Source organism: Semicossyphus pulcher, unplaced genomic scaffold (assembly GCF_022749685.1).
Source record: "Semicossyphus pulcher isolate SPU_LCO1_2020_fin unplaced genomic scaffold, fSemPul1.0.p SCAF_22, whole genome shotgun sequence".
In the NCBI taxonomy this organism is placed as follows: Eukaryota; Metazoa; Chordata; class Actinopteri; order Labriformes; family Labridae; genus Semicossyphus; species Semicossyphus pulcher.
Window position 1 is genome coordinate 19,413,748 of NW_027211696.1, and position 12,024 is coordinate 19,425,771.

Below are 12,024 nucleotides of genomic sequence, written 5' to 3' on the forward strand. Positions count from 1 at the left end.
CGCATGATTTAGAGGACATCTTGATTCACAAGGCAACTTGCTGAGATTTGGGGAAATGCAGACACCTCCAATTAAAGTCAGATTTGAACCCAAAACACAAGTGATCAAACGACATATCAGACAAGTTGTGAAATAGGTAGACTCTTTACAGAATGAGCTCCATTGTATCCCCAGATTGGTTGTCCCCAACACGACTCTGAACCAGGCCAAACTCCTGCCTGATGGGTTGTTTAAGGCGGTGTCACGCTTTAGTATTGTTGATGCTTGGATGGATTTCTGGCATAAAAACTGAGATTATTAAAACAAACACAGCTTTAAACAAACCCCCAGAAGCACCAGAAGGGTTGTCCCTTGTCACTGATACTGCTCATGATCTTCATGGACAGGATCTCAAGGCAGAGCCAGTGGGACCAGAATGTCAGCTTCATCAGACAAGGACCTTCAGCACTCAGTCGGGTCATTCGCAGTTCAATGTGAAACTGTTGGGATAAGAGACAGAGCTTCCATGTATGAGGCCAGAAAACGGGGGATAGTTTACTCCGGTTGGGAGGGAACTGCTGATTGACAGGCGGATTGGTGTGGTGTTAGCGGTAATGTGGACACTGTGGTTAAAAGAGATCTGAGCTGGAAGGCAAAGCTTTTGATCTACCAGGCGGTCTACATTTCAAACCTCACCGTTGGCCGTCTCATGATCTTAAGAATGAGATCTCAGAAACAAGTGCCAGAAGTGAGTTGCCTTTGGGTGGCTGCTCTTTGACTTAGAGATAAAGGAAAGCAGCTCAGACATCTGGAGCAATCTTGGGGTAGAGCCACTACTCCTCGTCTTTGAAAGAGGCCTCTGTGGCGGTTTGAGCATCTGATAGGGATCCTTCTTGACGTCTTCCTTTGGAGGTTTTCAAGTCAAAGATTAGGTCATAAAGGCCATCCAAACTGTCTTCTGGGTCCATGACTGGTTTGGCTGTTCTGTCAGGGGAAGTCGCGCAGGAAGGAGGCAAGGATGCAAGCACAGAGGGTAACAGTAAAATGGTTTATTGGATGACTTTAATTGGATGAATTGCAGGCAAACTGGTATCAGGAACAGGCAGGTTAATAAGCAGACAGAAGAGAAACAAAGCAAGGAGAACTGAGAACAAACTCCTAACTAAACTAACGGAGGAAATGGTCCGACATACGCAGGGTGGGATTGTAGCACAGGTCCAACCGGTCGGAGAACCAGGCATAAACCCAGATAACGCTGTAAAGACTCATCTTGCTTGGGAGTGCTTCGGGATTTCCCGAGGAGGAGCTTGAAAACTTTACTTAGGAAGAGGACGTCCTTGGGTTGCCTGCTTCTCCCGCAACATGGCCCCAGATTATGGATGGATGAATTACTTAATCCAGTGTGTACTTTGTAAGGCTGACTGATGCTTATTTTATGAAGCGTAAGCACATTTTCCTTGTGCTCCCAAAACATGAATATGAAATGTTAGAAAAAAGTAAAACCGGTCTGAAGTACGGAGGCCTCTCGGCATCACAGGAAACACAGGAGGATGACGCAATCTGTCAGAGTCTTCCTCCCTGAAGCGCTTACACACTCTCTCGCACACTGTGTGTTTGCTAGTGTGCTGACATGAATAACGTGTGTGTGTGTGTGTGTGTTCGGTGTGTGTGGCCCTGCAGCTCTTAGTCAGCCCACACAGTCTCATGGAGCTAAAAAACGCCATAGTTTCCTTTTACTTCACGTCAGTTTGTGAAGCTTTTCCCTGGACCGCTGAGCGTTTGTGACAGGTCCTCTCTTTGTCTGTGGGAGGAGGGAGTGTGTGTATGTGCACATTTTTAGCATGTCATTTTGGAGCAATGTTAATGCCAGTTTGTTTAAGGTCACTACAACAGAAGACCTACTTTACCAAACTCCCCTGCAGCAGAGAAACAGACAGCCGGGGTGAAGCGGAGAGACAGGCACACAAACAGAGAGACAGACAGAAAATGAGGGATGAGCTCAAAGTGCAAACATTAAAGAACACCACTTAGCACTTTAAATTCTCCTAATCTGACCTCAGAAAGAAAGACATTTGGATGGACTAGAACAAGACTAAAACCCAATCCTATTTCCACCCTTGGGGCTACCCCTACTTCTCTGTGCTGGGAAAGTACCCACAAAATGGAGCAACTAGGGAAGGGGTTGACATCTTTCCCTCGGAAATAGAGCACAACTATTATCCTAATTTTCATGCTTCATGCATGTGAAATGGAAAAAAACTCTTCATGCATTCACAAATTGTCATTTACACAACTTCGATTGACATTGAGAGTATATTTTCTTCTGAAATGACCGCTAAAACATTCTAATGACACTTTTCTTTCTTTTTCTTTCTTGCATGATTTCTTTCGAAGATGTGGTTTGGTTGGTTGGTTGGTCGGTTTTCCCGCACTGGTAACCACGTTCGATGTTAAACTGCAAAATTCTGGAAATATTCTTCCACAACTTTGTTTGGAATTTGCATCTGAAAGGTCTGTCTTTGGTAGAGAAAGGCTAGATTACTCCTTCTCCTCGATCCCCAAAAGATTGTCAGTGGCCACTTGGTTTCTTTTGGTGCATTGCATTTAAGTGTGGCCCTAACCTATGTAATTGGCATACGCTGTTATGAGCTGTTATACTTGTGCAGTATGTCTACGTCTATCTGTAATCACACATCCCAAACACTTGTTTGCGGTTTGGTTTTTACCACCATTTTGAGCTTTTTCAGTTTTGTCATGTAGTTAAGACGATTGCAACGGAAACTGAGGACATGTTGGAGTTTGTCCAACACAAACACCATTCAAGTTTTTAGCTTCACATGGAAGTCAACAGGCTGTGGCAGCTAGCTATAAACTAGCATCAAGTGTCAACAAGAGGACCAATCACAGCTCTTGCCACAACTCATAGTTACATTTCCTGGGAAGTGCCAGTCAGGCTACAACTCAGGCTAGGGTTGGCAGCTATGGCGTTCCAATGGTGTTGACATGGGGAATTGGAATTGGACTCTACAGCCATGCTAGCTGCTCTGTTTGACTTGCCATCATTCTGCTACCATACTTACAATGACAATGCTAACATGTTGATGCTAAGCAGTGGGTTTGTTTATCCTGATCACCATAAATTCGGTCACAAACCAAATCATCAAAAAACATCCTGTGAGCTGGATGTTCTCAAGGAAAAGTCAGAGGATCACCAAACTCTAAAAAGTTTGGACCTCTGGGAACCACAAAAGTCTGCACCAAATGTCATGACAACCTTTCCCATAGTTGTTGAGATATTTAACTCGGACTCAAGTGGTGGAACAACCAACTGAAACCCTGATATACAGTAGGATGCCTAGAGCCACCATGCTAATCATGCATGTGCATGCTCAAACATTAAACTACGATTATTTATCTCACATGTAATGCCTCCAGAGCATTGATTTTTCTTGACGATAACAGTGATGTGATTACAATTTAAACCCTCCTTTAATTTATATGAAAACAGCTCTGTGTAGATGAAAATTGCTTGTCATCGTTTGGTCGTTAACATCTGGTTCACCCCACAAGTTGTGACCTATAATCTCATATGAACACACACATACACACACACACACTTAAATGTAAGTACCCCTTCTCCCTGGAGGTCGTTCCGCCCCTCAGTCAACTGGCGCTATAAAGCTGGTGTAAATCAGCCAGGCTTCATGTGACGGCACGTGTCCTTGGCGTGGCCTTCTCAAGCGGTGCTTACAGAGAAGCTCATCATCCCCTACATCATGGAGGGACAGGAGTTGGGACAGAAGGAGCTGCCAGTGTGACCATTTCAAAAACAGTAGTGTCTTACAGATTGACCAGGTGTTTCATTAGGTACACCTGTATAAGCTAATGGAAACCATTACAACAGATTGGCCATAAATTCTACTTTAAGAAGCTTGTAATTATACAGTTTTATATTATGTGATCATTTTACTTCCTGTTTATCGTGGGGGCTGTAAAGGTTGTGGGTTTTGTACTTGAGTGCTTTATTTTGAAAGGTATATCTATTATTATTTCCTTTTCCTGTATGTAAATGGGTTGGACAAAATATAAGAAACACCTCTCAACATAATGCAATCCACTTAAACATCACTGGTGTCGATAAAAAGATGTAGTTAAATGAACACCTCTCAGCGGAAGGCAGAATTTATTACATGGATTGGATTAGATTGTACAAGTGTGCCTGTGACGGCCAGAGAGAGCGTAGAGCTGACCTGTATATAAGCTGATAAACACTGCAATCGACTAATCGATTCATCGATCCAAAGAAAAAACAGCTGTGTTAATCACTTGATTCTGATTGATTAATTACGGCATTCAGAGGTCTGCTATTTCTCGATAACAGAGCGTTGCTAGGAAGAACAGACTGTTGCTAGGGATGCTGCTCTAATCACACAATACTGAGGACTAACTGTAATCATATCAATCATAAAAATATTAATTTAGAATATTAGCAGCAATTAAATGCAATATAAAGAGGTGTGTCTCATTTGTCCAAGTGAGTGTTAACATCTGACATTGATTTGAGGACACTGGGTCACATGACATGGAAGCTGTTGACAGTTTGAAGTTGAGATAAACTACTGAACTAAGTTCATCTTACTTAACTGATAAGTTCAAAATACTCATCTTAGTGCACTTGGTTTCCTCAGATGGTTTGAGTTGAACTAACTTATTAGGTTTTACAGTGTACTTGGAAACATTAAGTGCTCACATCTATAACAAAAAAGCACTCAAATAACGCATGTTCATTCAGATCACATGATCATGTCACATGACTTGACACAGTTATGATCTTTTACTTACTTTCCCCGAGGTAATCGTTTTTTTTAACTCAACTTGTTAGAATTTACAGAGTGCACTTGCAGATTTGGAGGAGGTCTTCTAATCTCCTTCCAGAACATGAATGTAGCAAGCTAGCTATCTTCATCTCACCTGCTAAGCTAGGATTGCGTGATTGTTTTTCCAATTAGCCATTAACTGACACACCACCAGACCTTTTTAAAAAGCCTTTGCTGACAAAAGTTACTGACAATTATGACATAGCTTATTATTAAAACTTGTTTAATGGACATAAATTACAATCTAAAGTTTGCTATTGTGAGCCCACGTTAGCAATCGTAAGCTAATGATTATAACCAAAATACCCGCATCTATTGAGTTGAGAGAGGATGTATTCTTACAGCTTATGAATTGAATGTTTATTTCCCAGTAGAAGATCATGTTTTTGATTTGTTTCTGTGAGGGGAAAGATGAGTTTCCTGCAGGTCAGATATTCATACTCTCGGACTTCATTCTCTGCAACTGTCGTTTCTGTTTTGCTCGGATTTGTCCTCTAACGAGCTTTGCTGTCGCCTCCTCGGGGATCTGCACCACCAACACACGAGTGCTGCAGTTATACACATTATGGGGTGAAAAGGAGGCTAATATTGATATGCTGTCATGTGTAAGCAGTTTGTGTCCTCTTCAGTGGATGACATTGAAAATCAGAGACAGAGCTCATTGATCTACTGTAAGGCAGCGACTGTCCGCTCAATACTCGATTCATGCTGCATGTGTTTGTGTGAGAGAGTGTGTGTGTGCATGTGACTGTATGTAAGTGTGGGTCCATGTGACTGTGAGGGAAAGAAACCACTGACCCTGACTCTAATTCATGGCGAATATGAATCATGAATATAAGAGCCGAACTGTCAGTGCCACTTGAGGCTGGCCCCAAAAGTGAGTTCATCTCTATAGAGCCGAGCCCCATGTTAAAATGTCACACTGTAGGGCAGCAAAGTGAAACGTTTCTCAGCAAGCTTTATTTTGAAAGTCTAACCGACCATTGCTCATTTATTATTGCTTAACAGACTGCTTTATTTTGAAAGTCTAAGTGGACGTTGCTTACTTATTATTGCTAATAAGACTGCTTTATTTTGAAAGTCTAAGTGGACGTTGCTTGTTTATTAGTGATAGAGAACTGCTTTATTTTGAAAGTCTAAGTGGACGTTGCTTATTAATTAGTGCTAAATAGACTGCTTTATTTTGAAAGTCTAAGTGGACGTTGCTTGTTTATTAGTGCTAGAGAACTGCTTTATTTTGAAAAGTCTAAGTGGACGTTGCTTATTAATTAGTGCTAAATAGACTGCTTTATTTTGAAAGTGTTTGTTAAAATGTCCAACTTTAGGGCAGCAAAGTGAAACGTTTCTCAGCAAGCTTTATTTTGAAATTCTTACTGGATGTTGCTTATTTGTCATTACTTAATAGACTGCTTTATTTTGAAAGTCCAAGTGGACGTTGCTTATTTATTATTGCTAACTGCTTTATTTTGAAAGTCTAAGTGGACGTTGCTTATTTATTATTACTGAATAGACTGCTTTATTTTGAAACTCTAAGTGGATGTTGCTTATTTATTATTGCTGGATAGACTGCTTTATTTTGAAAGTCTAATTACAGAACGCATATTTACACTCCCTACCTTTATCGCTGACCCTGCATGTGCAAACTGACCTATGTGTGCACCTACATCTTCAGATTCTGAAGCATAGGGCTTCTTTCCAAGCTGCTGTGTGTGATAATCAAGGAGTGAGAATGTGTCGTTACACCTTTTATAATATGTATACTTAAATGTCTGACCTCTTTCTGGTCTAGACAGTTGGCATTAACAAACAAAACACAGGCTGCCTGGGAACGTCAAAACAGCAGGACAGATATTAGACTGCCAACAAAAGTCATGGTGTGACCTTTACTGTACAAAGCAGAGCTCCGTCCATCATTTGTCACGCTGAGCCCCGTCTGTACAGAGTTTGATCTGCTCCCCCCTGAGCGCTGAAACAGAGAAACCCTGGTAAACAAAACAAGACCTTTTGGTCCTCGTGCAATAGAATGAGACCCCCCTGTGTTGTATTTATGCTGTTAATGCTAGGCTTAGCTAACGCTCTCCTGCGGCTCAATTCATGAGAGTGATATCTATCGTCTCATCTAATGCGGGGTACACACTGCAAGATAATCAAGTCAATTCAGGGCCTGATTCCCCCCTTCAGACAAAAGTTAGCAAAGCCCAGATTTTTTGATGGTTCTAAAGATGATTTTAATGTTCCTGTGGTGTGAGGTCTGTTAAAGTGATTTTACTTCCCCCGATCCGCTCGGAAGAACGTTGTGGCTGCACTAGCTGTGTCCCAGTCCAGGGACATCGGATGCATCCTTAGCAGCCCAACGTATCCCGAGATTCATTGCGCATCAATTCAAATGAGATGGCGGACTGTCAAGCTGCAGAGGAATGCACTTTAAATGTAAAAGTTTTTAGTTTCTTCTCAATCGAACAGCTGCGATAAAATAACGCTGCGTATCCACATTTCATGCTATCATACTAAGCACTTTCTCTTTCACAACTCGTCACATATGGCAGCTTGGACAGTGGCCCAATGCTTCAAAATATGACTCTTTAGGTACCCCACTAGCATCATATCTTGGGGCTGTCCAAGCTTGTAGTTTTTATGTGCCAATGAAGCAGGGAGATGTAGTATAAAGACACAACATCCCTCGTAGGAGGGCGATGAACGGGCCAAATAAGAAATTGACTTCTTTTTAATTTATTTTGATTGTTAGCTAGTTAGCCCGCTAGCTACCTGTTGCTAGGCGACAGGAGCTGCTTTGCTGACGCAAGGGTAAGGGCGGGAACAACTGGTGATGCAAACAGGAAATGCTTCGTAGGTCGCCTCCTTCAAAGGATGCAGCCCCCGAATTGAGACACAGCTAGATTTTAAATCAGAAATAATAAACATGTTCAATACTTCCGATCAGATAGGACAGCATACGAGGACAGCCAAGCACGCAGTCTGTGGATCGGCACGTGGAACCAAACGATCGATGACTGAAGTAGGAAGCACAACAACCGCAGCCATGGCGACAAAAGGACACACAAAGCTTAAAGTAACATGTGCAGCTCGTGTTCACGCCGTCTCCACATTTTCGTCATCGCCAATTCTTCCTGCCTGTCGTCCGCCATGTTTGTTCACTCTAAAGTCTCGTTTGACCGCGAGAGATTCAGTGAGATTTCCAGCTGTGATAGTCGGACTCTGGATGTTGGTGAATGAATCGTGTGGTGTGCTGTTTGGGTCATATCGTTGCTCTCCACACACTACAGGAACAAAACCGCCTCTCTCACATTTTCCTTGTAATATGATGTTTTAATGTGAGCTGAGGTTCCGTTGGTTTACATTCTACCACTGTCATTTTCACATGGTGCAGGCTGTAACTGCAGTGATATGATGCATGATGACAGTGTGTGTGTGTGTGTGTGTGTGTGTGTGTGTGTGTGCGTGTGTTATTCGTTGACTCACGGGCTGAACGTGTCTGCCATTTCAGAACATTTCCTTTCTGACCCCACCTTTCTCTCTCCCGGTGAACCCTTCAAGGCACACACACACACACACTCTCTCTCTCTCCAACACACACACACACATGCTGTCACACTGACATCATCGGGCATCAATCTGTCGGGTTGTCACTTCGTCCACAATGATAGCAACCTCCTGACATTTACATTCATCAGGGACATTTTTCAGGGAGGAGAAAAAAAAGACAGGATGAGAATGATGAAGGACGCGGAGACGTTTAGTGAGTGAGCGTTAAAATAATCGTACTCAGCAGCTTCTCCTCGGACTCATATTACAGCTACAACCTACACCGCACATTGTAAAGACTCTGTGTATAGTTTTTAAATGGTAAAATGTGCAGATTAACGGCTTAATTTGTGCATAATTCTCCTTATTGTCAGCAGAAATCTGAAGCATCGCTCAATCAGGGAGGTGTCGGCTGCTCCAGCGGCCGGGTCGGACCACAGCCGAGAACTGGAGGTCATTCTTCCCTCTTAACGATGTTCTTGTGAAAAGATAATGAGCGGCTTCTCCGCGGTGAAAAAATGTCTTGAGGCCTGCACACTGCAGACTTCAATAGCACATTACAGCTCACAGTTCACTCTCCACAGTCAGCCTCAATTAACGCCCGATTTCCAAGCATCTGCAGAGTAACGTGGTGTCTGTGCACTTGGACACGACCAGCAGATGTTTGGGAATCCGGCGGCCAGAGGCTCTGGTACAGCAGCAGCAGCAGCAGTAGGTGTGGTACAGCTGAAATAAATCATGGCTAATCACATTAGCTCCCCTCAGACCTTTTAAAAGGAGTGCCTCTGCAGACATGGCACTCCGACGGGTAGATGGACAATGAAATTTCTGTTGCAGCATCCGTGTCTTATAAGCAGGATAATGCACAGACCTGCTCGCACTGCTGGGAGTGACTCTGACACTATTCTGCACGCTTTTGTTCACAGGAAATGACACCAGTTTGCACATTTAAGTTTTTATTTTTCAACACAGCTCTAACACAGACACTCATCTTTACTCTGCATGTTAAATCCATGTTTAAAGGAGCAGTGTCGTGGCCTTTTATCAAAACAAATCTAAGAGTATACAACCTGTATTCAGCCCCGGTGCTGCTGCAAGCTAATAGCTAACATGCTCACAATAATAATGCTACCATGCTGATTTTATGCCGGTATAATGTCTAAAATGTTTAACATCGTCACCACATCTGCAAGCTAGAAAAAGCCTGCAAGAAGAACTCTGTGAGTTTTAGGATGTGGGCGGGGCTCAGGCACTGCAGGGCCGGTTGGGTGTACAGCTTGTGTGCATTACAGTCAGATGGATGGTTAAGAAATAAGACGGCAGATGTTACAGAGCATCTTTGGTATTTTATCGTCTTCATTTTAAAATGTATTTTAAAATTGTAATCCTGCTAGTAATCCCCATTTTTGGCTGACCGCCGGGTTCTACCGCCGGCCCTACACACAGGTCTGTATACGACTAACTGTCTAAGTGACTGACCGACGATACTTTCACACTTTCACAGCCGTAGAGAGAGAGAGTTGCGACATGGCAATTGCGGATCATGGAGCATGTTGGACCTCCACTGGTGCGACTGTCTCTTTACATGGCTCTGGATACTTTGTTGGGGGAGTAGGCGGGGCTGCTCGTTCGCTGCTCGTCACCTACGTCTGCAGCGCGCACCTGCAAGTTTTCATCGGCCTCATAAGGACAGTCCTTTTTCTCCCTGTAACTGTAACAGAATACAGTTGCCTTTTTTTTGTATCCTAATTACATAACGCTTTATTCCGTTACTCCCCAACCTGCTTGTGATCCACTTTAATAAGGTGTTATACGAGTTAAAGAGACGAGAGTTAAATCCTCACTTGTTATCTTGATGATAAAGGAGCTGCTGTTGTGTTTCCGCCCTCATTGTCATATTGTTTCCCACAGCGGTCCCCTTCCCTTTGAGTTAGAATCAAGCAGGAACCTCCGGGGCTCAAGAATGTTAAAGTGCCAAAAGCTGCAGTTCCTCGAGTGGCCACTTGAGGCTGGCTCCGAAAGTGAGTCAGTCCCTATCGAGCCCCATGTTACAATGTCACACTTTAAGAGTTTGCTCTGAGCTTTTTTAGTCTGATATATAAACAAGTACGGTCTGATTCAACCATGAAAAGAATCTCATTCTGTAGAAAACATGAGGGTAAACTAGCTTATTCACCTACTAATGAATTAGCCACAGGTGTTTAGCTTTGCTAACCCCTCACCTGCTGCAGTGCCACCCTCTTATCGAAATATGATCTCTTCTGGCTCTTTAAAAACAACATGGCTACCACCATTATGAGTCTTTTCTCTTGCATACAGATCTGTTCATAGAGATCACATCTACATAACAGTGACTATCACAAACAGCCTGTTCCTTTCACTATTAATGAAGAAAGACAGAGTAGTCGTAGCATCTGAGCTGCGGTCCAGCTTTGCATGTGCAGGACGCAGGTTGATTAAATCCTTCGGCTTTGCAGAGCCGATAATCAGGCTCCCTGTGTAGCCTACAGGGCTGTTGCTCATTATTATTCATGCAACAAATATAGCCACCTTGATCAAATCTTGCATGACGTTAATTTAAAAATAGGTACACAGGCTTCTTTACTGTGTGTTTGAATACATCAAGTAGACGAGTGGAGCTTTGTATGCACAGAAGAGCTATAAAGAGAGACATACTGAGGGGAGGTAGAAGAGTTGTTGCTCTATTGTAAGAAGCAACAACTTTAAAACTAATAAAAAGCACCATTGTTGCTGCGTTATTGTGTAAATATCAACTTAGCATTATAAAAGGAGACACATTTGTGGGAATAAAAACAACACTTGCCCCTCGGTTCACAAGCTGTCTGTGTTTGATTTGAGCTGGCCAGAACTGTGGCCTCGGCTCCGCCAGCCGGACGCGAGTGATTGTAAACCTGAAAGGCAGCTTCTGGAAGCTTCCCAGCACCAGAGGGCTTCCACCAGAGAGGAACATTTGTCGATGTCAGGTGCACCGCAGTGAGCGTCGGCACTGTCGGTCTGAAATCTTTGGTCTCTCTGGTTTTATAACGACATAAATAAGTCGAGATCTTGAGTAAGCAACCGGATACGACTCGTTATCAAAGGAAAAAGGAGTAAATAAAATGAGTTTTACTTTACAGCGTTCGAAGGCCCTCAGGCTCGTACTTTGAGACGAATGAACAAAATCCATGACTTATGCTTACGGAGGATCTCTTGGTTTTTGCACAGATATGTATTATTAGGTTTAGTCATCATGTAACCCCCTCGTGTGTTATCGTCTGCGACACTTCCTGCAGTTGCTCAGCGTTGCTTAAAGTCCAAAATGTTTCCAGCTTTGCTCCCGTCCTCAGACTTCTCCTTAGTTATGCACTTTTTGGAGTTAGTTGGCCTTTGGTCTGAGCCGGGTTTTTACTTTGCACGCCACTTATTCTCCTTGTGTGTGTTTCTGTGTGTTGTGTGCGTGTGTTTGGGGTCCAGGATTAGGTGGACGATGAACATGTCTGGCGGGCCCCCGGGGGAGGATCTCACGGATGAGGAGAAGGAGATCATCAACAGCGTTCTGGCTCGGGCGGCCATGATGGAGAGCATGGAGCAGCAGAGGATCGAGTGAGATGGAAATGTGTTGTCT

The 12,024-nt window shown here is 43.3% G+C and overlaps 1 protein-coding gene across 1 annotated transcript in view; it reads left to right on the plus strand.

The window, feature by feature from the left end:
- rph3aa (rabphilin 3A homolog (mouse), a) overlaps nucleotides 1–12,024 on the plus strand; it is a 33,381-nt gene that overhangs the window by 8,724 nt on the left and 12,633 nt on the right. Inside the window, exon 2 of the mRNA XM_069673277.1 lies at nucleotides 11,874–12,002. Within this exon, the coding sequence (XP_069529378.1) occupies nucleotides 11,887–12,002 (116 nt within the window). The 5' untranslated portion in view covers nucleotides 11,874–11,886. The remainder of the gene's footprint in view (nucleotides 1–11,873; nucleotides 12,003–12,024) is intronic.